We start from the raw sequence: 23,535 nt of genomic DNA, 5'->3' as shown, positions 1-23,535 counted from the left end.
GGAACCCCTCATTCGCTGCTGATGGAGATGATTATTGGAAGGACATGCCCAGATCCGGTGGAAAAGGTGAGCGGTCCGGCGTGGAAGGAGACCTTACTGCGCAAAGTTGAAACCCAGACTAAGGGATCCCTGGGTGGCGCAGCGGTTTGGCGCCTGCCTTTGGCCCAGGGCGCGATCCTGGAGACCCGGGATCGAATCCCACGTCGGGCTCCCGGTGCATGGAGCCTGCTTCTCCCTCTGCCTGTGTCTCTGCCTCTCTCTCTGTGTGTGACTATCATAAAAAAAAAAAAAAAAAAAAGAAACCCAGACCAAGACAAAGCCTGAATAAGGCTACAAAGCGGCGGGAGTGGGGTTTTCATGCGACTTGTCCAAAAGGCAGTTTCCATACTATTCTCAGCCACGGAGGACCACTGTGTATCTCTCCGAAATACCAGTTCTTGGGGGGGGGGGAGGGTACTGTGCACCAGGGAGTCTGTGGGAAGTAAAGCTGGAAACTTTGGGGTTCTGTGTCAACTTCTCTCCTACCGATCAGGGCAGGGGGGCCAGTTTTGGCTGCATGGCAGGGATTGCCCACCTCTCTGGGGACACTGCTTAGGGTCCCTGGAAAGTCCCTTCCCCTGCAAAGTGGTTATTATCACCAACCCACTGTGCAAAGGCATTTGCCTAGATGTTAGTGTGTGTGCGTGCGTGCGTGTGCACCCTGTATGTGCACGTGCACTGTGTGCCAAGGGCCCGCCTGTGGACAGCATCCATACAGGGCACCCCTACCCAAGTCACCATGCTCAGGTGCGCAGGGTCTTAAGGCACCATACAGCCACCTCTACTGGCTTTTCACAATTTCCTCTATGTTGGGCCTTCGTGCTCTCACGTGGGTTATGCCCAAGCCGGTTGTGACGTGTGTTTGCCTTCGTGCATCCAGGCGGGGGCAACGGTCTAGCTGGTGTCTCCGTGTGGTGGAGGTGCCGGTGGGTGGTGGTGACGGGCAGCGGGGAGGCAGGTGGAGAAGCCAGGAGCCAGGAGTATGCTCGTCTGCAAAGCCCCAGGACCAGGCTCAGAGCGATGCTTGCCTGTCCCGGCTGCATCCTGAGCGCTTCTACCCGCTTGCTCCCTCCAGACCTTCCCACGCGGGTGGGGTCCATCCCAGCCCCCACTTCAGGAATCCTGCCTCCTTCCCCGAAGTGTTCACAGGAGCCTACCCTCCCTTGTGTGCCTGTGGGGTGGGGGCGTGCCCCTTGCATCCTGGTCCGTGGGGTGGGCACCCTGACCACCTCTCCTCCACATGCCACCAGCCCAGGGTGCGGCCCAGCCAGGACGCCTGGCGAGTGGACGACTCGTGGGCCACCACGGCGGTGAGTCAGAGTGGCCTTACAGAGAAGGCTCTCCTCTTCCACCAACCTGGGGTGCTGGGGAGAGAGACAGATGGGGGTGGTGGTGGGTGCGTTATCTAGATTGGGGTGGCCTGCTTTTCCCAGAAGGGGTCCCTCTGTAAAGTCATCGATAGTCACAGACCTGCTGGGGGAGGGCGGTGCCACGTTCAGTGTCTGAAAACCACAGGACCTCCCTGGGTTCCATGACCCATCGGGGGAATCTGCCTCCTATCACGGCAGTACCGAGGCTGGAAGCTCCTGAGCGAGCCTCTGGGAGTGGATGTCCACAGGCTGCGTACCTGGCAGGCCCTCACCAGTGTCTCGGCCGCTGTGGCTCCAAGGGCTGGACCCCGCAGGCCTGGCCGACCAGTCAAGGCAGGGGAGGCGACCTCTGGGCAACTGCTGCCGCTCCCCCAGGCAGGCCCTCAGGGGAGGGAAGCTGAGGGTTCGACTCTGACCTCTGTGAGATCCTGGCCCTCTACTCTGGACGTGGCTGCGGGGTCCCCTGTTGGCCAAGCTCACCATCCTGGAGATGGGGGCCCCACGACCACCGCGCAGCTGCCCCTCTGCCCCAGGGGAAGTGCCCCCGGCAGCCGGGCCCAGGATCGCAGCCTGCGCACCCCCGCCAGGCCAGGCCTGATTCGGCATGGGCAGTGCCAGCCCCGCTCGGGGAGGGAGGGGGGCCGAGCAGCCGCTTCGGGGCCCTGCGCCAGGCCCGGGCCTGCGCCCTGCGCCCGCTCCCACCCAGCCTTTCCCAGGAGCAGAGGGCAGCCAGAGAGGGCGGGGGGCCACCCACCCAGCGTCACCCACCGACGCAGGAACCGAGCACACCCCTGGGTGAGGAGAGGCTGAAACTGGGCATCAAGCAGCCTGGTTCCGGTTCCCTTGGGGCAAAACCTCAGTGAGCCACCCAGCCCTCCTCAGCCTCAGTTTCCCTGTAAGGAAACCACTCATCTCCGTGAAAAATGCCCCTTTCCATCCTCAGCAGACCCCTGCAGGCAAACAGCCAGGGAGGATGGCAGCCAGGCTCACAACTGCCTTCTGCCCTCTGCCCTCCGTGCTCCTTGCTCCCTCCTCCTCGGTGGGTGGAGGGGGCGAGGGAGGGGTCTGCACCCAGGCAGTGGGGGCGGGGGGGGGGGGCTCCGGGCCTTGACTGTGGCAGGGGGCAGAGGGGGCTGCGGCCGGAGGGCTGGAGGAGCCCCAGGACGACTCCTCGCCCTCCTGACGCCCGCCGCTCAGGCACCCAGGGTCCCCGCCGCTGCTCAGCTGCCCCGGGGGCGTGTGCGGGAGCGTCTCCAGGGGCAACGGCTCGGTCGCCGGGGCAACCCGTGCGCCCCAGGCCCTTGGCGCCCCGGGGAGCCCCACGGGGGAGGAGGGGTGCAGATGGCAGGGTGGCGGGGGACCCGGCGGCCCCGCTGGAGCTCCTCGCGGGGCTGGGGTGCCCGGGGGGGCCATGTGCCAGCGCGGAGGGAGGCAGGACACCCAGGCCGCACCAGTCCCGGGAAACAGGCCCAAAGCTTCTGGGCCTGCTCCTTCTCGGGAGGCTGGGCGAGGGCAGAGGGGGCACAGGTCTGAGCTCCTGGCGAGCTGCCCGTGGACGGCAGGGGGGAGCCTGGGGGGGCAGCGGGGGGAGTGTTGGAGCTGTGTCAGGGTGTGGCATGCAGGCGAGGTCTGCTCAGGGCCGGGGGACCTAGGGCAGCATGGGGGACCTGAGGCCCCAGGATCAACCACCGAGCTCTGGCAGGATTTGGGTTTTTACCCCTTGGGGGTGCCTGCGTTTTAGGGGATCATCCACCACCGCCTGCCCTGGCCCCGTTGGGTGTTTACGCACCACGTGAGGCCACTCAGTCCAACCAAAACGTCATGGGATTCCAGCAGCTCAAACCCCCAGACCCGGATCTAAATCCAAGTCGGAGAGCGTGGCCCATGAACTCGGAGAGCCCGAGCCTCCAGAGTGGGACTGGGACGCGGGTGGAGGGGATTTGGGCTGCTGCTGGGCTGAAATCCGGTGTAGCCTCTCCCTGCCAGTGGCTGGGCCGGTTGGGCGGCACACCTGCAACCAGCTGGTGCTGTCACAGACCTGGACTCCTGTCATTTGCTCACTGCCCCCACCCCCCACCCCCAGGCTCTGGCTGCAGCCTCCCGGGGTGGGGGTGGGGAGCCCAGGCCAATACTGCAGGACAGGGAGTCTGTGCAGCTAGAGGTGGGGGGTGGGGAGCGGGGGTGGAGGATGGGGAAGTGGGGGGGCATGCTGGTCTCTGCCAGCCTCCACTTCAGGATGCTGGGACTGCCCCTGAGTTGGGGGCGTGTTAGGTCCAGCGAGGGGAGGATGGTGCTGACGTCACTCCCTAAAGAGCCCACCTTCGGGAGCCCACCCTGCGGCTTCGGAAGGGCTCAGGTGGGCTTTCCCACTTTTCAGCTGGGTGACCTTGAGCAGGTGACCTGACCTCCCTGGCCTCGGCTCCCTCGGTCTATAAAATGGGAACAAAAATCAGGCTTTGTGGGGATTCAAGGAGGCAGAGCAGGCTCGAGCTGGAGAGAGCCCCCACCCCCACCCCCACCTCCGTGCTAATCTCATCCCCTCTCTCCTTTCCCCCGCCCCTCTAGGTCCACAGCCCTTCTCCAAATCCCCCTCCCTGTCCCCCTCCGTGTTCCTCATTTCCGCCCCCCCATCACTTTATCTCATCTCCGTCCCCCCCTTTCCTACTCTTCCCCAGCCTGCCCTGGCTTCCCGGGCCCTGCCCTCCTGTTGCCCAGGGGCGGGCGGGGTGGGGGTGGGGGGGGAGGTGTGTGTGTGCTGACGTCACGGGACGTTTATCCGCCCCTCCCCACCTAACGCAAATTTCATCCTCCGTTCTCTCTGAATCAATTTACTTTTATTGCCTCAGCTGCTCAAAAGCAATTTTTCAAGAACAAAAAGGTCAGCACGTCCAAGACTAATCAATTCTCGGAGAGCTCCTGCCGCCACCGCCGGGGGAGCTGGGGACTGGTGGCCCCCTCCCTTCCCGCCAGCCCCCTCCCACCAGCCCCATCACTTTTATTGCTTCATGATGCCTGTCATTAGCGGTGTGTTTGAGACGCCCCACAGTGTTCTTACAACATAAAACCTGGGCCGCTTGCAGAGGGGGGGCCGGGCGCATTTATGGCCACTCGCCGGCTCCGGACAGTAACAGCCGGGCTGATGGATCGCCCGCGAGGGGAGCCAGGACAGGAAGCATCAGCCACTTGTTCAAAGGCTCGTCGGGGCCGGGGGAGCCAGGGCCCTGCCTGCCTGCTCTCAGGCCTGGCCCTCTTTCCCTCAACCCCTTCACTGTGACCTTGGACACCTATGCCCCCGCCCCCCGCCATCACCCCTTCCAGGCCTTCCCCTCTAAAGGTGCCCCGATCCCCACTGCCTCCCTGCTTGGGGCAGGATGTTCCTCCTGGGGCCTCCCCTGCCCTCAGAATGGTGCCAAGGCCCACCCCCTCCAACACCGCGAGGTCGGCATTCCCACCCCAGATGGAGAAACTAATGCCCAGGTCACAGGAGTAGGAAGGGGCAGAGGCAGGACTAGGATGGGGCGTGTGACCTGCCCGGAGTCACACGTGTGAGCCGTGCCCAGTGGAGAACAGGTCTGCTGTGCTGGGTTTTGTTTGTCCGTGGTCCCAGCTGTCCTAGTCCCATATCACCGGACATTGGATGCCCGCAGCTAAAATGTGCCAAGGCTTCCAGGGGCAGACCCCGCGCTCGACACTGCGTGGATGACCCCTCTGTCTCCACGACAGCCTCATCTTATGCCCATTTTTCAGATGACGAAACTGACCCAGGAACACAAAGTATCATGTCCCAGCCCACACAGCCAGGAACAGGGGTCCCAACTATCTGCCTTCCGCTCTTTTTAAAAATGGGTTGGGACACCTGGGTGGCTCAGTGGTTGAGCGTCTGCCTTCAGCTCAGGATGTGATCCCTGGGTCCTGGGATGGCTCCCTGCTTCTCCCTCCACCTGTGTCTCTGCCTGTGTCTCTGCCTCTCTCTGTGTCTCTCATGGATAAATAAATAAAATATTTTTTTAAAATGGCTTAGGATATGAAGTATCCAGAACAGGTAAAGCCATCAGCAGAAGCAGATGGATTGGTGGCGACCTGGGGCTGTGCAAAGGGGAATGAGGAGCAACTGCTCAATGGTCACAAGGTTTCCTTTCTGGAGGGATGAGAATGTTCTGGAATGAGGTAGAGGGGAGGGTTGCACAACACTGCACGTGCTGAATGCCACTGAATCGTACATTTTAAAATAGTTGATTTTATGTTACGTGAACTTCACTTCAATAAATTATTTATTTTTATTTTTTAAAAGATTTTATTTATTTATTCATGAGACACAGAGTGAGAGAGAGAGAGAGAGAGAGAGAGAGAGAGGCAGAGACACAGGCAGAGGGAAAAGCAGGCTCCATGCAGGGAGCCCCATGTGGGACTTGATCTCAGGACCCCAGGATCACGCCCTGGGCCAAAGGCAGGTGCTAAACCACTGAGCCACCCAGGGATCCCAAATTATTATTATTTATATATATATATTTTAATGGATCGGATTTTTTGTCACTTACTGAGCCAGAGGTGGGGTGACCTGTCAGCTCTGAGGGTCCCCCGGAGGCAGCCTGCCGTGGTTGCTCTGGGGGCGCGCTTCCAGCTTCTCTTGGGGCCCGAGGAGCTCCCTCAGCCCCCGCTGTCCTTTAGCCTGAATCCCTTCCACCCTCCTCACTGCCCCGTGTCCCCCACTGTCTGAGCTGAGCTCTGGGACCTCTGGCCTCTCCCCAAGGCTTCAGAGGTGCCCTGGGGACCCCAAGCCTGCTCACCAGCACCCCCTCCAGGCTGCCTTGCTCTGCACGAGAGCTTATGGCTCCCCACGGAACAGCTTTGCCTGCAAGTTCTTTCTTGGGTTGAACTGCCCACCCTGTCTGCGGGAGGGCAAGCCTTGTCCCCCCTCTCCAGGACACATGCCCTCACACGCCCACACCCCAGCAGCCTCCGGATGCCCCGGCGTGGCCCCTCCCAGCCTGGCTGCTATTCCGTTGCTCCTAGAGGCCAAGTCCCTCAGGACCCTAAACTCTCAGAGGCCGCTCTGGGCAGGGCGGCCCTGCCACTCGGAGAAATGATGTCGGGCCACCTTCTGATGTCCAAGCTGTGTCCCCCGGGCCTGGGGGAGCCTCTGCCCCAGGGTGTGAAGGGGGTCTCCAAGCTGAGATGAGGTTTGGGGCCCGTGAGCCCCTGGGCAGGTAGCCCTGGGTTCCACCGGGCGGCTGGAGTCCGTCACCCTGAGCACACTGGCAGTCCAGAGCCCGAGGTCTCTAACCAGGGCAGGTGGGCCTCTCCCCAGGCCGGGACCACTTAGGAAAGGCCGAGCTGGGAGAAGCTGGGTAAACGCTCAGGAGAGAGCAAATACCAATGCCTTGAAGTGTGTTTGTTTTTTTAACAATGGTGATGACAACCCTTCGTGAGCCTTCACTCTGTCCAAGGCATGGTGTCAAATGCCGACCGTGTCCCCATCTACCCAGCCTGGCCAGCAAAGGAAGGGTTTTAGGCTGGGAGGGGCCGCTTTGCAGACAGAGGCCCCGAGAAGCCTCATGGCAGGAGGCCCACTGTCGCTCCTCCGCAAGTGACAGGTGCCAGCGCCCATGCCTGACACTGCTCTGGCCCTGCCAGCGCACCAGGCTTCCAGGCCTTGGAACCTGATCTGCTTCCCTGTTCCGGCCGCTGGGGTCCCTGCCAAGTCCTAAATGTGCAGTGACTGCTGAACATTCTAAGAAAAGCCTCCCGGGGTTTTCTCAGGAGCCCGGGGAAGGCAGGAAGTCCCCTGGGCTAAGGGGACAGTGATAATAACAGGTGGCACCCAGAGCTCTGGGCGGGGCCTTCCCGCGGTGGGGGCAGGCCCCCCCCGGACTGAGGAACCGGAGGCAGGAACTTGAGGCCTGGCACAGGGACCGGCACCTACACGTGGGCCACGGGCTCCCCCGGTAGGCAGGGCTCCTCACCTGCCCCGTTTCCAGACCTTGAGCCTGGGGAGCCGGTGTGGCCGGGGTCACGGGTCACGGAGCTTCAAGGCGGGGGCGGGGCAGGGCCCAGCCTGACCCCGGTGTCTGGGCGGCAGCGTGCAGCCCGCCAGGGACGTTCAGGTTGGTCGACATCCACTCTACCTGGGCACTTCCGGAGTCTTACTGGTTGGCTCGGGGACGGGGGTGAAAATTTTGAACCGATTTTATTTCTCAATAACCGGGTGGGGGGGTGGGGGGGTGGGGGTGGGGCGGGAAACACCAACAACCCCAAACCAAACAACCATTAGTTCTTGACAAATAACCGCATATTTTTGGGTCCAGCCAGTCCAGGTGATGCCAAATCACGCGCTCGGGTGGCTTGAGGATGTCCCTTGGATGCCTCACTGGTTGCCTCCGGGCCCCCTTCCCTCCTCTGCCCCCTTCTCCCCAGCCCCCACCAGCCTTTCAGGCTTCTAAATTCAAGGGTCACGCTGCCACCTGAACAGACCAATCACAATGGGATCATTATAGTTCCAAAGCTACAAAAAGAAAAAAAAATACGGCATGTGGGGTGGGGGGAGCCTTGGAGGGGGGTCCAGGAATGTAGCCGCACCCAGGAGAGCACCACAATCAACTATTGTTGTGTTAGAAGTTTCCCGGTGATAAGGAGGGAGTCTAGAGAGGCCGCTTTCTGAAGTGATTGCAGAACAGAATAGAAAGTTCAAGGTCGAGAGATAGCCAGGCGCGGCCTCCGGGAGCAGCCCTCCAGGCGCCCGGGGGCCTCTGCCAAGCGTCCGGGCCGGACAGCGCCTTGGCAGCGTCCCTCGTGTCCATCCTCACGGGGCTCCTCGGAAGGGGGGGCTGGCTCGGTGCCCCATGTCTCCCCTGGCTTCCCGGGTGCCAGCCCGTGGAGCCGGCTTCCTCCTGGAGGGCTCCGTCCCAATTCCCCACGGCAGCTGCGGACCCGGGGCCTGCTCCGGCCAGGCACGGTGCCATCTGCTGTTTACCTGCCTTATGGGACTTGCTCCTCACAGCCAGCCTATGTGGGAGCGGTTAAGTTCCTCCCAGTTGGCTGGGCAGGGAAACTGAGGCGCGCAGAGGGTGACAAAATGCTTGGCTCTGAACCAGAGCCGTGTGCACGTTCCTCATCACGTTTCGCCGCCTCTGGTTTATCCCGGGACGCCCTTTGGGGTCGGGTGTGCAGAGAAGACGGACGCTGGCCTTGAGCTCCGGCTTCACGCGTTCTCTCCCTTGGGACATTGTCCGACGGTGCCCGTGGAGCCCAGGCCGGGCGACCTGCCCGCACCTCTGTGCTCTCTGGCGGGAGCTGCCCCTCCCCGGCGTCCGCTGCCCGAGTTTGGCCGGTCTTTCCCAGGACGCCCCCCCCAACCCCGAACTGTCACCCTCCCGTTGGCATCAGTGACCTGGAGGACAGAAGACAAGGATGGGAAGGATGATGCGGACCCAGTACTGGTCCTAGTGACCCTCAGGTCATGGAACCTCCCTGTCCTGGTCCTAGTGACCCTCAGGTCATGGAACCTCCCTGTGCCTCCGTTTCCTAATCCAAAAAACGAGGACCATGATAGCCCTCTGCTATGTGGCACTGGGAGGGGTCACTGTCTGCGCGTGGCTGGGTCCCCACCATGTCTAAGGCCCCAAAAGCTTTCACTTCACTCCAAGCCCCTCACTGTGTAGGCTAACCACCGGGGCCCACATACCCAGGGTCCCCTTATTCCAAATCTCCCCATGGGGCTCCAGGGACACCCCCTCCCCCCTGCTACCCACCCCACCCCCCACTGCAGCCTGCTGAGACCAAACTGCTGCAGTCACAGTTCCCTGGCCACTGAACCCCGGGTGGGCGAGGTCTAGGGTGTGAGGGCCACCAGGCTGGGGACAAGCTAAGGCAGGGCGAGGCTCGCTCCACCCCGCTGTCCCCTGCAGGGGCGCTCCCCACGTCCCCCGTGACGGGGCTGCAGCGTGAAGGCTTCTCACTTGATGCGTTATGTGTCCCTTGTGCTTTTCATAGAATTCCCGAAGTGAGCGTTGGAGCTGGGGACAGTGACATCCACCTGTTACAGGTGAGCCAAGGGAGACTCAGAGAAGCCAATGGCTTGGCCAAGGTCACCCAGCAAGGGAGAGCCCCGGATGAGAACAAAGGGGCCCACGATGCTGAGAGTCCAGAAGGAAGTGAGAATGTTCTCGAACCCCACTCCAGGCAGAAGGCCTCTCCTCTCCCCCACGCACCCTCGGTGACCTGCAGAGCCGGCCCCCCGGGGCTCTGGGATCTCATCTTATCGGCCCCATCGGCACTTGTCACAGCCTCTTTTATGGTCTGTGTACTCTGACATGCGTCCGTGTTGGTAGTGACGTTCCTTCATTCCGACAGTATTTGCTGAACGTCAGGGAGGGGCCCTTGCTTATTAATTTACTATCCAGCAAACACCACGACACTCTTGCGGGCCAGCCATGGCCCTGGGTGTGTGGCCGGGGGCCAGGGGCCGGGTCCCCGTGTGGCCTGTCCCCGCGGAGGGCCGGGGTGTGGTGGGCGTGGGCGGTGGCTCTGGGAGGCAGAACCGGACCGAGGCCTAGTGGCCGCGCTCACGTTGACAGACCCGGGATGTGCCTACAGGCCCACGGCTCAAGGCTGGAGGAACTTGGGATTCAGACGCAAGCCTCTCCGGGGCCCCAGCTGTGGGGGCGACCTTGGGCCAAAGTCCCCATTAGGGGAGTCCCGTGCTGCCTAAAAAGGAGCCAGGTCTGGGAGCCCCGGGGGGCGGGGGAGACGGCCTCAGAGCCAGTGCTGCAGCTGCGGGGTGGCGGGCGGGCATGGGGGGGTCACAGATGAGGGGAGGGGCCGCTCCCCTTGCGGCCGGGCCGTGACGGCCGGGCTGGGCCTTGGGGACGGCCGGGCTCTGCCCAGGGCAGGTGAGGGCAGCCCAGCCCAGCCCAGCTCGGATCGGGCGCTGGCATCGGGAGGGTGGGGCGGGCAGGGCAGGTCTGACGGGTCTGGTCCGGGGGCCGCGGAGGGCTCCCCGGCGGCTCTTCTGTTCTAAGAGGCGCGAGGCGTTCGTGGCCACACCGGCTCAGCACTTTAGAAAATCAGCAGGTCTGCGTTTCTGCCAAGTCCTAAGCTTGCAGATGCAGGGAGGTTCCCCTTCTGCAGTTTCCAGAATATAAAAGCACGGCGGGGGAGGCGAGAGGAAGAGCCCTCGGGCGCCCCAGCGTCTGATTCCCGGGCAGACTCCTGCACCTGAGGCCCGGTGCCTCCCTGGGGAAGACGGTGGGTCCCTCCCTGGGTTCCCTTGAGAACCCAGGGGCTGGGGGCTGGAAACCCTCTCTCAGGCGCCTCTGCAGGCTTGGAGGTTGGCGGGGGGGCGAGGGGAGGCAGGAGCGGAGGGGGGGGCGGTGGGGGGCAGGGGCGAGGCGGGGAGCGGGCCTCAGCAGGGAGCAGTCTCGTAGAAGAGAGGCCTGGGTGTCCTCTGAGGCTCCAGGGGACCTCCAGCTGACAGGCCCCACCTCATTTCCCTGCACTTCTGGGAGGGGTCCGGGCAACCCCACTTTTTCCCCTTTTTCTTAAAATTGAAATATAGTTGACACGCGATGTTACATTAGTTTCAGGTGCAGAACGTGGTGAATTGACAAGCCTACATGCTGTGCTGAGCTCACCGCGAGTGTCACCATCTGTCCCCCCGCTGTGCTATCACAATACCACTGACTATATTCCCTGTACCTTTGCAGGCACCCCCAGTTTAAAAAAAAAAAGAGTCCCCAGGTGATGCTCTTGTCCGGCCAGGGCCAGGACCCCACAGGTGACCCGTGACCCCTCCAGGAGCTTGACCCCCCTTGCCGTGTGCCGCCCTGATGCCCCTACCCGGGATGCGGGCTCCCTTTAAGGCAGGGGTGCAACCCTCGGTTCTGATGGTGGGGAGAGGTGCTCCCGCGGCAGGCCCAGACACTGTGCTGCGCCCTCCCTCCCTGCCGCACGCCTGCAGCTCATGTGCTCCCTGGGGGCCCTCCTGCCACCAGCAGAGCTTGTCAAGCTTCCTGTGAATTTGCCGAGTGGTTTTTTGTGATGAGCATCTGTCAGGTGGCCTGGGTCTTCCCCTTCCTGGCCCCACGCAGTGAATCTGACTGCGTCCTAAGGGGCCAGGGGCCGGGGGCTCCCGGGGCTGGCCCTGCAGGGGTGGGAGGGGCAGAGTGCTGCCGGCAGCCTGCCCCGATGGCTCCTGATCTGTCTGTGACACTCTTCCCCTCCTTTCTCATCTGAAAACATCCTTTACCTGGACTGGGGGTTTGGTATACAGCAGGTGCTATGCTCCTGGGGGGGTAGGGCGCTGAGAGCTGAGGATCTAAGAACTTGGGGAGCCGGGGATGGAACCTGAGCTCACATTACCCCCCACTCCCCACCCCAGACACCCCCAACACAAGGCAGGTGTGAGGCATCACCTCTGTTCCTTCAGAATGGGCTCCACTCAGCCCCACCCTATCCCCATTTCTGTCCCCTGCACCCGCTGGCTCCCAGGGGGCCCATCCTGGCTTCCCCTTCTCTTAGGGCCCCTCTATCTGCCCCAAGGGGGACTCTGAAGCAAATGGCCCATCCTTCCATCCAGAGCTGCGCGTTGGGGCCAGGCTCCTGCCTCCTCTCACACCCCAGGACCCAGACCGGGGATGCACCCAACTTGGGGTGTGCGGTGGGGGGGGGTCCCTCCACCCCACAGGCTCCAAGCCTCACGTGTAGGAGCACCTGTGTGGTCTCTCGCCAGCCCGCTGGGGACGGAGCGCTGGGAGCTGGCTGCTGGGCGCAGCTTCCCCCATCCTCAGGCTGGGGGGCTGACGGCGGGCCCTGGCCTCCCCTTGTGGGAAGCTAGGTCCCAGGGGAGGAGGTAGAGCCCGGTGAGCCCCCTCAGGCCGGGGCCTTCTGTCCTCTGGCGGGGGGCGGGGGTCACGCTTCCAAGTGCGATACAGGTGTCCCTCACCATCCAGACAAAGGCCTAGACACGGGGAGGCCCGTTCGGTGTCCACGGCGGCCCCTCACGTCCGGGGTGGGCATGAGGGAGCACCCAGGGAGAGCACGGGTGGCCCAGTTCAGTTAGGTAAACTGAGACTCGAGGTGCTCTCTGCACAGTGCGCAGTGTGCCCCCTCCCCCGCGGAAGGACGGTCCAAAGCCCTCGGCTGGACACTGTCCACTCACAGGGAAGGAAGAGTCAGAAAGATGGGGGTGGGCAGGGGTCCTGGCTGTGCTCCCTACTGGTAACCGGCTGGGTGACCTGGGGCCAGTTACTTAACCTCTCTGTTTCCCCCTCTAAGAACCGGGTAACACCAGCACCGCCCCCATCTGGCTGCTGGGGGTATTGAGCGCCCTGGTGGACAGACAGGCCTGCAGGCAGGCGACCCGGCTGCGGGGGCGGCGTCCCTGGTGTTCTTCAGCCCACCCTTGTCTGCGCTGGGTTCCGTGTGTCCTGGCCAGATAGCTTCTGGGGCCGGTGGGGAGTTGTCCACTACGGGGGGTATTCCAGAGAACAGGGTGCAGCCTGGAGCGGGAGTGCTCCCCGCGGCCTCCCCGGGGAGGCTCCTCAGGCAGGTGGCCGGGGCGGCGGCGCCCCAGCCCTCCCGGCAGCTCCCCCTGCATGCGGTCTCGGGCCGTGGGCCTGGACGGAGAGGCCTGCCGACTCCAAACGCGGAGGAAGGCCGCTGCTGGGGTCCAGGAGCCTGGGTGCCGCCTGTCAAGGGCCAGGACGGGGCCTGAGGGAGGAGCCCAGGAGGGCCCCGGGCCCCGCCACCGGTTGACCGGCGCCCGGCCCCTCCTGCTCCGGCTGGACCACGCCAGGTCCAAGGGGAAGGCAAGGAGCACCGTGGACTCACAACAGGGACCCCCCCAAGAATCTTGATCTCAAGGGAAGAGGGGCCCGGGAGCCGTGGATCCCCTGACAAGGGAAGCTGCCGGGCTGGCCAGGCTCTGGGGCCACGGCCGTCGCCCAACTATGGACTCACCAGGGCTTTACCCCAGGTGAGCGGCCGGGAAGCTCAGGGCCGTGGGCATTGCTGAGAGGCCCCAGCCAGGCCCTCGGGGATCCCGGTTCCCAGCAGCTGGTCTGAGGCCTGAGGCCCCCTCTTCTCTCCTCTGGAGGAGGCTGAGGGGCACGGCGTGTGTGCTTGGGTTTTGCACGCAGAGTGTTAGTGGGGTGCAGACAAAGGCCAAGGGCAAGGCCGGGGGTGCTGAGGAGTAAGGGACCGGGTGTCTGGGTAATGGGTGCCCTAGCCCCAGGCTGGGTCCCAGGGGTGGTGCCCGGGAGGGACGCAGGCCCTCTGAGGCTTGCTCATCCTGCCCCACTGCCCTTGGCGAGTGGGCTGGGGGCAGGTGGGTGGCGCGACTGTCCCAGGGGTGTGGCCGCGAGGAGGGGCCGGCTGATTCTTCCTTTCCAGACCCTCCTGGGGGCTCCGCATGTTTATTCTCGCGGCCCCTGGGTTTCACTGGGAACGATTCTTTGGTGAGGCTGCCAGCTTGCACGGTGTCATTTTAATTAGATTCTCCCAAATTCCCTCTGTCACTGGGTTATTAATATTTATCTGGAGCACACCTGATACGATTAGATCAGTGGGCCCGGGGGTGGCAGGGACGGGGATGGAGGGGGCCGCCTCTTCCCATCCCACCCTGGTGCCCCCCGCCCCCCGCCCGTGCCTCTCCCTGCCCCACGCTCGGGTGGCTCTGAGCGCTCCTCCCGGCTGGTGTAGGCGGGGATCCCCACGGCCCAGAAAAGGCTCTCTGGGTGTGAAAAGAAACGGCAACAAAGCCCCTTCTGCAGAAAATGGGATGGATCTGAGCGGTGGGCCCTCTTCCTGGGGAAATGGGAATTAGTGTGGAGGATTATTTTTGAGGTCGGGCGGCCCCACGGTGCCCACACGTGCCTCCTTCTGCCCTGGGCCCCAGTGGGGATTGCAGTACGGGGACCCCAGCTGTCCAGGCCCCGGGTGGGTGGAGGGCTCGGGAGGCCAGGGGGCCGAGGCAGGGATGTGAGTGCTCCCTCCTGGGACAGCCATACCTGGTGAGTAGCCCAGGCTTTGCAGGGATGTGACCGTGTTGCTGAGTCCCACAGCGGCTCTGTGCCTGGATTCATCGGGGAGGCTAAGGGGCTGGGGAGGCAGGTGCAGCTACCAGCTGCCTCCCTCAGAGCTACCTGGTGTCGGGGGGCGTTGGAACTTGCTTTCTAGAAAACACCCCATGACAGGGGGTCCAGTCTGTCTGGTCCTCCCATCTCTCCTAGGTACCCATCCACGGCTGGGGGTACGGAAGCCACAGGGGTCTGTGGGCCTCCTCCTGGACATGTGTCCCTTCTAAGCATTACCCGGATTGTGGGGCCCCAGGAGCCCACTCTACAAGCAGACCTTGGTGGGTCCGTTTCGGGCATGTGATGGGGGTTGGGGTCTGTGTAGGAACCAGTAACTGCATTTCAGACCGTAAGCCTCCCACCCTTTCGGGGACCCTGGGACCTCTTTGGGGCTGACCCAGAGGGTGCAGTCTGGCCCAGGGGCTTGAGGGCAGCGATGCTATTGGTAAGACTCTTAAATCTGCAGAATCCTTCATCAGGGAGAAGAGGTGCAGAAGGCTGGGGAAGGGGAGAGGGAAGCTGCGGGCCAGAAGCGAGAGGGACCCAGTTCCGGCCTTGCTGAGCTGTCCCACCTGCAGGCACCTGAAGGCAGCCCCACGCACTAAACCTGCACTAAACCCGGATCCAGTCTGTGGGTCTCACCCGCCCTGAAAGACCCCATCCCCATCCATAGCAGAGAGGTGTGTACCCCACGCAAAATGCAGAAGTGCCGGTTTGTTGGTCTCCACGCCTCTGCAAAGCCAAGGGTCCAGCTCCCCTGGAAATACCATAACCCCAGGGTCCCCCCATCCCTTCCACGCTGCCCTGCTTCAGGCTGGCCGACTCCGTGACCCAAAAAGTTCACCCGTACATATCTCCCTGGCTCAGGGGGTCACGTCGCCCAGTTGAGCAGTCAAGACCAAGTCCTGGGGCCCAGGTCCATCTAAATGAATCGTTTCACAGAACCTGGGGATTTATCAGCAAATCGAGAAGACGCCTGCAAATGTGCCTGGAAAGAGGACCCGACCCTGCTCTTTGGGTGGGTGGGTGGGATCCTCCCAGAGGGCACCTGCCCAGGGGTCAGAGGGTCACGGGCACTTTCTTTCTCAAGTTTTCCAGTGTGGACAGAAGACAGGGTGGGGCCAGATGCCCGGAACCGGTCCTGATTGGGGGGGAAATGCCACCAGGGGTCATCCCGTCTGCTCCCCACCCCACAGTCTCTGTTCCTGGTTGATGTTGTTGTTGTTGTTATTGTTTTGTCTCAGCTAATTGTTGGTCAAAGACACTTGGGTTTCCCTTTGCAGGACACGGGGGCCACGTCTCAGAAAGCCGGCTTCCGGCTGAGCTAATACAAAAAGCCAGAGCTTGTCCCCGCCCCGCCCACCTCCCACCCCAGCTGCCCATCTGCCAATGGAGACCAGCTAGCGGGCCGCACCTCACTAACTCACCAACTCTTGATCACGAGTATCATCCTTCTGTTTTTACTTTGAACGGGGCCCAATCCTTTGCCTTTTCCAGGTCTCTTTAGTCATTTTGGGGTAACCCTCTCAGAATCTTCTGCGTGTCCTCCTAGAGCTGCTGACCAGACAGTGACCACTGGCCTCCAGGGAGCCCAGTCCAGCACCCTGACCTCCCCTCCCAGCGGGACTCCCGTGATCGCGGCCACTGGGACCTTCAGCGCCTCTTTCTGTTGTGCGTACTCATGGCCTGGAATCAATGAACTTCGTGTCTGGTCCTTGGAGAAGGCCTCCTGTTTGGCTGACCAGCCCGTGTCCTCCATTGCTTGGGGGGGTTTCGAACCTGCTCCCGTCCCCGTCCGTGGTGCCCGACCTCTGCTGCAGCATCCCGATTGCAGCACCCAGACATCGACCCAGAACATCGTTAAGGCCTTCCCTCCAATGACCCAAAATAAAAAGTGGCCCCTTTTTGTTCAGTGTCAGATAGCTGATGGGAGAGCGGTGGCTTCTGACCTGCTGAGGACGTGGGGACGGAGTGGCCTATTTTCAAGCCACTTTATCTAAATGACGGTACAGGCCCCAGGAGCCCAGAGATCTGGGCACTATCCTGTGATGCAGGGAGAGGAGGGCGGGGAGGGAGCACACGAGGAGGGGGCTTCTGGGGAGTCCGGGTGCCAAACCCGAGTGTGGCCCTTGAGGCCAGCAGCAGGTGTCGGGGTGTGAAAGTGACCACGTGGGCCTGTCCCCTTCCACCCCAGGTGGCTGCAAGGAGGCGGAGAGGCGCCCGCACCTGTGCCCACAGGCAAGGCCACACACATGCCCTTCTGTAGCGAGGTCACTTCATGCCACATCCTCAGATGGGTGGGTGGAGAAGGAGGCACACCGGGGTCAATGGGGCTACTGACGCGATTGGGCCTGACAGAGAAGAGTGGGGAGAGGCTGCTCAGCCCCCGGGTGTTTTGGGTTTGCCCCGTGGGCCCTGGCGGCGTGGACGTCTGAGTGGCTTATCCTTGCTCCCTGGAGGGTTTGCAGGGCTGTGGTGCACCTGCCCCTGAAGCCCCAGCGATGTGCTCGCTCAGTCCCCTGGAGCAGGTGCACGGTGCAATGGTACCAGGCCTCCCTATAGGAGGTCACTCACTTTGAAGTGAACGAGACCCCCAGGAACATCCCCTCTGGCACTAGCTGAGGTAGAGATACCGTGAGTGGTGTAGACGGCTGTCTACACTGCAGCAGAAGCCGCTCCCACACAGGGTCCTGGGGACCGCAGGAAGGCGGACAGCTCGGCCTTTCCGGGGTGGCCCATGAAGAGCCTGGCTCACTGGAGCAGCATGTCCCCGTGGCCGTGACACTAGGTTGTTATTTAGGGGAGGACAAGTGGAGCAAAGACAAACATCCTGCTGGAGCATCCTGGTTGGACCAGACCCAGGGAGCCAGCTGCCCGACAGTTCTGAGAGGACCTTCCGGGTGGGGTCAGGGGCAGTCTGGCCCAAGGTGGGGGTTCACAAGGGGCCCCATCCCTCTGCAGGACTGAGCTGTGGGGGCTGGACCATCCATCTCGGAGGACGAGCTGCTCCCACCCTGGGTTCCAGGCCCCATCTCCGCCCGTTTCAGATCCCAGGTGAGGGCTGGGGCTTGGCTTTCCAGCATGATGGGGAAATAGCACATTACCCCCCAGAAAGGGCCAAGCTTTCTCTATTTGGAGCCACCAGGCATGCGCGGAGGCTGATGCATCGCCTGTCCTGCTGCCCGCCCACACCCCCGGCCTGGTGGCACCTGCCCAGCTGGCCTCAGGCAGGGGCACCCATGCATGCAGAGCTGGGCCGATGAGGCCAGGTAGGTGGAGCCTGAGGCGGGCCCTGCAGACATGAGACATCCAGCGGTGTAGACATCCAGAAGAGCTTCACACTTGTCCCCTGCCTCTTGCAGGCCAAGAATGGAAAGGCACATGCAGCAGTGGAAATGCGTGGCCCCGTCCTTAGGGCTGGAGCCCAACACCCCACCCCGGTGCTCCAGGAGGACCCAGAACAACCCCCAGCCTCCCCTTGGGCCCCCTCCCACAGCCCCCAAGGCCTGGCCCCGCAGCACAGCACGGCTCGGAGGGCTTGGTGGGGCTGCGAGGTGAGAGGCACAGATGCAGCTTCTCACCCCCGCTCCGCCCCCCTGCAACAAGGTCAAATTCACCTTGTTTGCCTCCTGAAAAAAGTTCTCAAATGCAAGACTCCAGCTTTTCCTGAAACCGGAGCCCTGGCAGCTGAGTCTCAATAAAACACTGTGTGTGCTTCCAGGCGCTGGGGCCGGTCTCGGGGCCCCCACTTGCTGGGGGTTCACAGGCCTTCCCCAGCCTTTCATTAACTCTCCCACCGACCTCTCCAAGGCGGAGGCAGGAGCCGCCCTTGCTCTGGGCCCTGCAGGCCCTGGCCTGCCCTCCTGCACCCCCGCTCCGTCCGCCGTCCACTTGCTCCCCGCCCCCCCCATCCTGGAGTCCCCGAGAAGTATCTGCAGGGCCTTCCTTGCTCTTCTGTGGGGACCCTCTGTGCCCAGCACCGGGCCCTGCCGCGGATGTCCCGGAGGCGCCATAGAGCACACATTTGTTGTCGATAGGATTTTATTTACTTTCCAGGGGAATCCAGGAGAGCCGGAAGCACTGTTGGGGCCATGGTGACGGGGTGGGTCGTGGCGACCAGTCCTGGGCCTGGGGCAGGGCCTGACTGACAGGTAATTGTATTCATAAAACAGAACAAAACAGAGAGAAAGCACTGCTTGCCACGGACGAGGGCATCTGCTGGTAATAGTGGACAGTCCGTTAAAATTTTCCTTGAACAGCAGACCCCCGCCCTCTAACCAGACGTGCTGGGAGAGAAGATGGCCAAGCTGCTTGAGCTCTCTGAATCACATGTCATCTTCCCACTTAGAAAGTCGACGCGATGTAGCTAAAGGACCAGATGCCCGCAGGCCGCGCGCGCCTCCGCCCTGCTCCCCGGAGGCCCAGGGTCGCCCCTCTCCTGGTCCTCCAGCACCGCCCAGGAGGCCGCAGTCTTAGCTCGGCTGGTTTCCACCGTGGACGGGGAGGACCCTGCGTGCACGCGCCACATCCCTGCTCCAGAGCCTTGCACGCCCACGCAGACCGACGTCTTGCAGGGTCGCTGGGGTTCCGGTTCCTGGTTGATTTTTCTTGGTGGCAGGAGTGGGGTGAACTTTACGGAAGAGGCACAGAGAGGTTTCCCGTGGGCGGGGTACACGCAGCACGGTGGGCGTGAGAGGGAGCGGGCTCGCTGACGAGCTCCGGAGTCCGGGGGCACGTGGCCGCGCGCGGGCAAGGCTGCAGCAGGCCGAGCTCCGGGCTCTTTTCCCTGAGTGGCGGGGTGAGGCCCCGGGGGCTTGGTAAACCACCCTCAGGGCAGCTTTCCCATGGACGGTCAGTGGGGTGGGGTGGGGTGGGGTGGGCGGCACCCTTCTCATCCTACAGATGGGGAAACCGAGGCTCAAGACCACTTGCCCCCTAGGGGAGCCCTGGCCTCGGCCTTCACAACCACGGAGGCCATGTGTTTGCCTTTGGGGCAGTTCCCTTTGAGCCCGGAGCTTCCAGACACGGTTTTCACTCCAAGGGGCGGCCTGGCCGCCAGGCTAACGGGATCCTGGGCTGTCCGCCTCCTTGGGGTCTCTGGGGATGTGGCATGTTCAGCCTCAGGCTGCACCTTCGGGTCCCTCCCTTTGCCTCGGGCCCCTCGTCTGGCCCAGTCCACACCCGTCCACACCCCTGCACACGGGGCGGGCGGGTCTCCCTGGGGCAATGCCCCTTCCTTCCTGCCTCGCAGGGCAGGGCGGCCCCGGAAGCCTCTGCTGGGCGAACTGGAAGACGCTTCCTTCTTTTTTCTGCGGGATCCCTGGTGCCCGCCCTGGTGGACAGCCCGACACCCCAGCCTCCCTGCGGGGAGGGGAGCCGATGCGGAGGCCTGCTCGGGACGCCGCCCTGTGCGCATGCCCATCACCCTGCCGACCGCCAGGCTCCAACCTCTGCCAAACAAGGAACGGGTGAGGGAGCTCAGGGAGCTCGCAAAAATGGAGGGGGGCACAGAGCACCCCCCGCCCCACAGTCTCTGCCCCATTTCCAAACGTCCACCCGTCAAACCTCAGTGTGGCTGGCCTCCGTCAGCCGCCGCCACCTCGCCTGGGAAAAGCCTCCGTTTGAGGACCAGGGGCGTCATCCTGTCGATGGGGCCTCCGTCCCCTCCTGGACCGCAGACCCTCCCCTCTGCGGGGGTTGGCTGGGGCCCCTTGCCACCCTGTCCGTCCCTCCCACACCCACTGGCTCGGGGACAGCTCTTCCCATAACTTGTGAGTTCCAAGCCTTCCTGGCGGGGACTGGAGCTGGAGCCTTCTGGAATAGCACAGTGTTCTCTGCACCTAACCAGGCCCTGAGCCCGCCAGCACGGGCGTCCCCCACCCTCCTGGGCCCAGCATCCTCCTGCCACCCCCTCTGCCCAGGGAGCACGAACCCTCCCTGGGCTGGCGAGCCCCCGCCACGCTGCCCCGTCTGTGCCAGCAGGAGCGAATCCAAAGCGCCCTCTCTTCCCAGGGGCCCCGACGACATCCTGCATCGTCGGCAGAGACATTAGCGGTGGGGAAATTAAGTATGCGCGCGCACGCACACCGGCCAATAACATTAAGTGTCATTTAAAAAAAAAATGGGTTAAATAAGCAGCATCACCGAGGATGGCCGTGCCGGGCTGATTATCCCATATTTGCACGTTTGGGAGGTGGGAAGGCTAGAAGTCTAATGACGGAATTATCACCCTAATGCCTTTAGCTGGCTGCGAATAATCCTGGGGCCGCAGGGTTTTTGGCTGGTTTCCTCTAATTGCACCCAGATTAAGGGAGCCCTGTAAGGCAGGCCTTCCCCAGCCCTCCAGAGCAGCCTTTCTTCAAAGAGCCCACATGTCCAGGTCCTTGGCTTCTGAGACTGTGGCTGCTCTGAGAGGCGTTAGGTCTCCTGGGGGCCCAGCTCAGCAGTGCAGGGGCGTGAGGTGGGAGCAGTGAGGGCGGGATGGCACTTGGTACGAGGTCTTGGGGAGCTGTGGGAGCCGGGAGATGCAGCATGAATGTTTCGCACCCAGGACCCTCTAAAGCGAAGGGACCCCTGGACACCCTCCCCCCCACACTCACAGCAGCCCAAAGGCACAAGGTATCTCAGTACAATACACGGCTGCTATCCTGCCAGATGGGGTGCGCTGAGGAGCATCCTCCTTCCTCTTGGGCCTCTCCAGCCTTCCCAGGGGGACACGCCCTGCCCCTGACAGGGGACCCCCCTGCCAAACAGGGTTATTTGGACTGAAATCTCCTGGAAAGGCATGTCAGACGTACCAACCAGTTCCTCATGCTCTGAATTCCCCGTGTCATTGTGCAGCACCTCTTGCTAAAGGGGGGGGGTCTGTTCTCACCCCCCCCCCCCCCGATGCTGAGTCTAACCCCATGACTTGCTTTGGGCAATGGGATGACAGCAGGTGTGGCCTCCCCCAAGGCTTGGGGAGGCACCTGCGCATTTCTGCTTCTGCACGTTTGCCTTGACTGGGGTTAGCGTGCAGGGGGGGATGCAAGAAACATGGAGCAGTGCCAGGTCTGACCCTACACACGCGAGCACCCCTCTGGGACATAACCATCAGGTGTGCCAGACGTGGGAACAAGCCCCAGCCAGGACCAGAAGTACCTAGCCTGAACCGCTGGTGCTCAGAAGAGGGTGAGATGGCTTTGGGGGCTACTTGTTACGTGGCACTGCCAAAGCGGTGGCTAACTTCTACTCCTGGGCACGGGGGCCGGCACAGAAAGGCAATGCCCCTTTGCCGCGAGGCAGGGCAGGTGACAAGTCCAGCCCCACCCAGCCTGGACCCTGCTGCTGGACTGAAGGATCTGGGGACCGAGGCGGCTCCAGGATACTTTCCCCAGAGGGCTCTGGGAACTCAGAGGTGCCAGTCTCGGTCTCCTTGCGTGCCGGAGGACATAGTGGGGTCACGGAGAAGCTTAGGAGGGAGGAGGTGGGTAATGTCCTCCCTTGTGTCCGTAAGCGTCTTTTTAAAGTGGCAGCAGCAGCAGCGCCGCTCACGCTCCAGGGAGCAGAGCTGAGGGCAGGAAGAAGCCCCAGGGGAGGCTGTGTCTCCACCAGGACCCTGGGCACTTCAAGGGTGAGCAGGAGATTCAGGGAAGGACTCCAGCCTCCAAGATCCCGACAGCTCAAGAAGTGGCTTTTGGTGCAGACGGCTGGATGCTCCTCGGCAGGCTGGGGCCCTCCCACGTCCTCCTCCGTCCCTCGCTAACTCCTGAAGGAGCAGCAGCTGATCTAAACCTCTGGGAGGCAGGGGTCCCGAGGGCTGGCCACTGTAGCGTGAGCAAGTCACCGCTGAGCCCGGGCACCTGAGAAGCTGACACGCACGGGGCCCACGTTCACGCCACGCGGGCCCCAAAGGGAAGCGGGAGCCCCACCGGGCCTCCCGGGTGCCCTTGTCAGGCTGCTCAGTTCACGGGCTCCCGCGTCCCCCACACATCGCAGATTTGGCCTGTGCACATGGCCCAGCCCACACGGCCCCCAGCCACCGGCTGTGTGTGGCGAGGCTGACCCTAAATGTCACACACCCTCATGTAGGAGGCCCCCAACTATGGGAAAAGGGTCCAACCACCCCCAACAGCCGTGGCTCGGGCTCAGGCGGGCAGCTTCCTTCACGTACCAGGAGCAAAGAATGTTTAAGTGGACACAGAAGAGCCCCCAGCTTCTCAGGCCCTCCACTGCGCCTCCACTGCGCCTCCACCTGTCCATCCCGTAGTCACCGCGCTTTTTTCTTTTTCTTCCTCTCTCTTTCTTTTTCTTTTTTTTCCCCAGATCTCTTCATAGTAGCTTTGAAGCTGTGCAAAGTGAGACTGGCCCACTCAGAAAATGGGGCCTGATGCGGAGGCATGTCCAGTGTGCAAAGATGCCCCGGGCTCAGAGGCAGGCACCCCGAGAACCCAGCCAGCCTGCCGCTCCAGGAGGAACGGCCGCACATTCTGGTCCCCTGTTTTGGGAGGTGACTCTTCTCTGGGCAGCTGTCACTTCAAGGCTCTGCTTATGTCATTAACATGAAAAGGATCCCTTCCTGTTGCCCCAAGTCTTGTTCCTTCTGTTTCTACCATCCCCACCCCCTCCCACATGCCCGGGACCTCTGCGGAGGTCCCCTCCACCTTCGTCCGGCGCAGGGAGCCCACCCTATCTGCGGAAACCGAAGCCTTCCCGAGGCATCTTTGGGCCCTTCTTGCCTTCTCTGGGGGGCTTGGGCGAAGGCGTCTCCACCGTGCCCCCATACGGGCAGCTCTCCGACCCTGGGTGGTGGCCTGTGCATTCCACAGCGGGTATGTACCCACTGTCCCACATGCCGGTCCCACACAGCTTACACAAGTCGTGCAGGCTGCAGGGGATGCGGGGCAGGAGGCGGAACTGGTGCAGGAGACTCCTGGCCTGCGAAGAGAGGACAGGTGGTGGGGGCTGGGGCAGGCTCCCGCGGGCCGTCCCCCGAGGGATGAGCAGGGCGGCCAGGTGCTGCCGAGGGTCCCGCCTCAGCGGCAGGCAGTCTAGGCCCTCCCATCTGACCCCTCCGA

The 23,535-nt window shown here is 62.7% G+C and overlaps 1 protein-coding gene and 1 long non-coding RNA gene across 13 annotated transcripts in view; one reads left to right on the top strand and one right to left on the bottom strand.

The window, feature by feature from the left end:
- The first annotated feature begins 7,324 nt into the window (after positions 1–7,324).
- LOC119873401 lies at positions 7,325–16,372 on the top strand. Its single transcript, XR_005363966.1, has 3 exons — positions 7,325–7,513; positions 9,399–9,450; positions 16,032–16,372. It is a non-coding gene; the product is annotated as an uncharacterized LOC119873401 (long non-coding RNA).
- Positions 16,373–18,502: 2,130 nt separating this feature from the next.
- TBC1D16 (TBC1 domain family member 16) overlaps positions 18,503–23,535 on the bottom strand; it is a 77,204-nt gene continuing 72,171 nt past the window's right edge. For 8 of the 12 annotated variants that reach the window (XM_038546379.1, XM_038546378.1, XM_038546381.1 and 5 more), the window contains one exon: positions 18,503–23,395. In XM_038546379.1, the coding sequence (XP_038402307.1) occupies positions 23,147–23,395 (249 nt within the window). In that variant the 3' untranslated portion in view covers positions 18,503–23,146. The remainder of the gene's footprint in view (positions 23,396–23,535) is intronic. The other 4 variants (XR_005364134.1, XR_005364135.1, XM_038546384.1 and 1 more) reach the window with 4 other exon arrangements.

Source organism: Canis lupus, chromosome 9 (assembly GCF_011100685.1).
Source record: "Canis lupus familiaris isolate Mischka breed German Shepherd chromosome 9, alternate assembly UU_Cfam_GSD_1.0, whole genome shotgun sequence".
Classification (NCBI taxonomy): Eukaryota; Metazoa; Chordata; class Mammalia; order Carnivora; family Canidae; genus Canis; species Canis lupus.
This window is presented reverse-complemented; position numbering and strand designations above follow the sequence as displayed.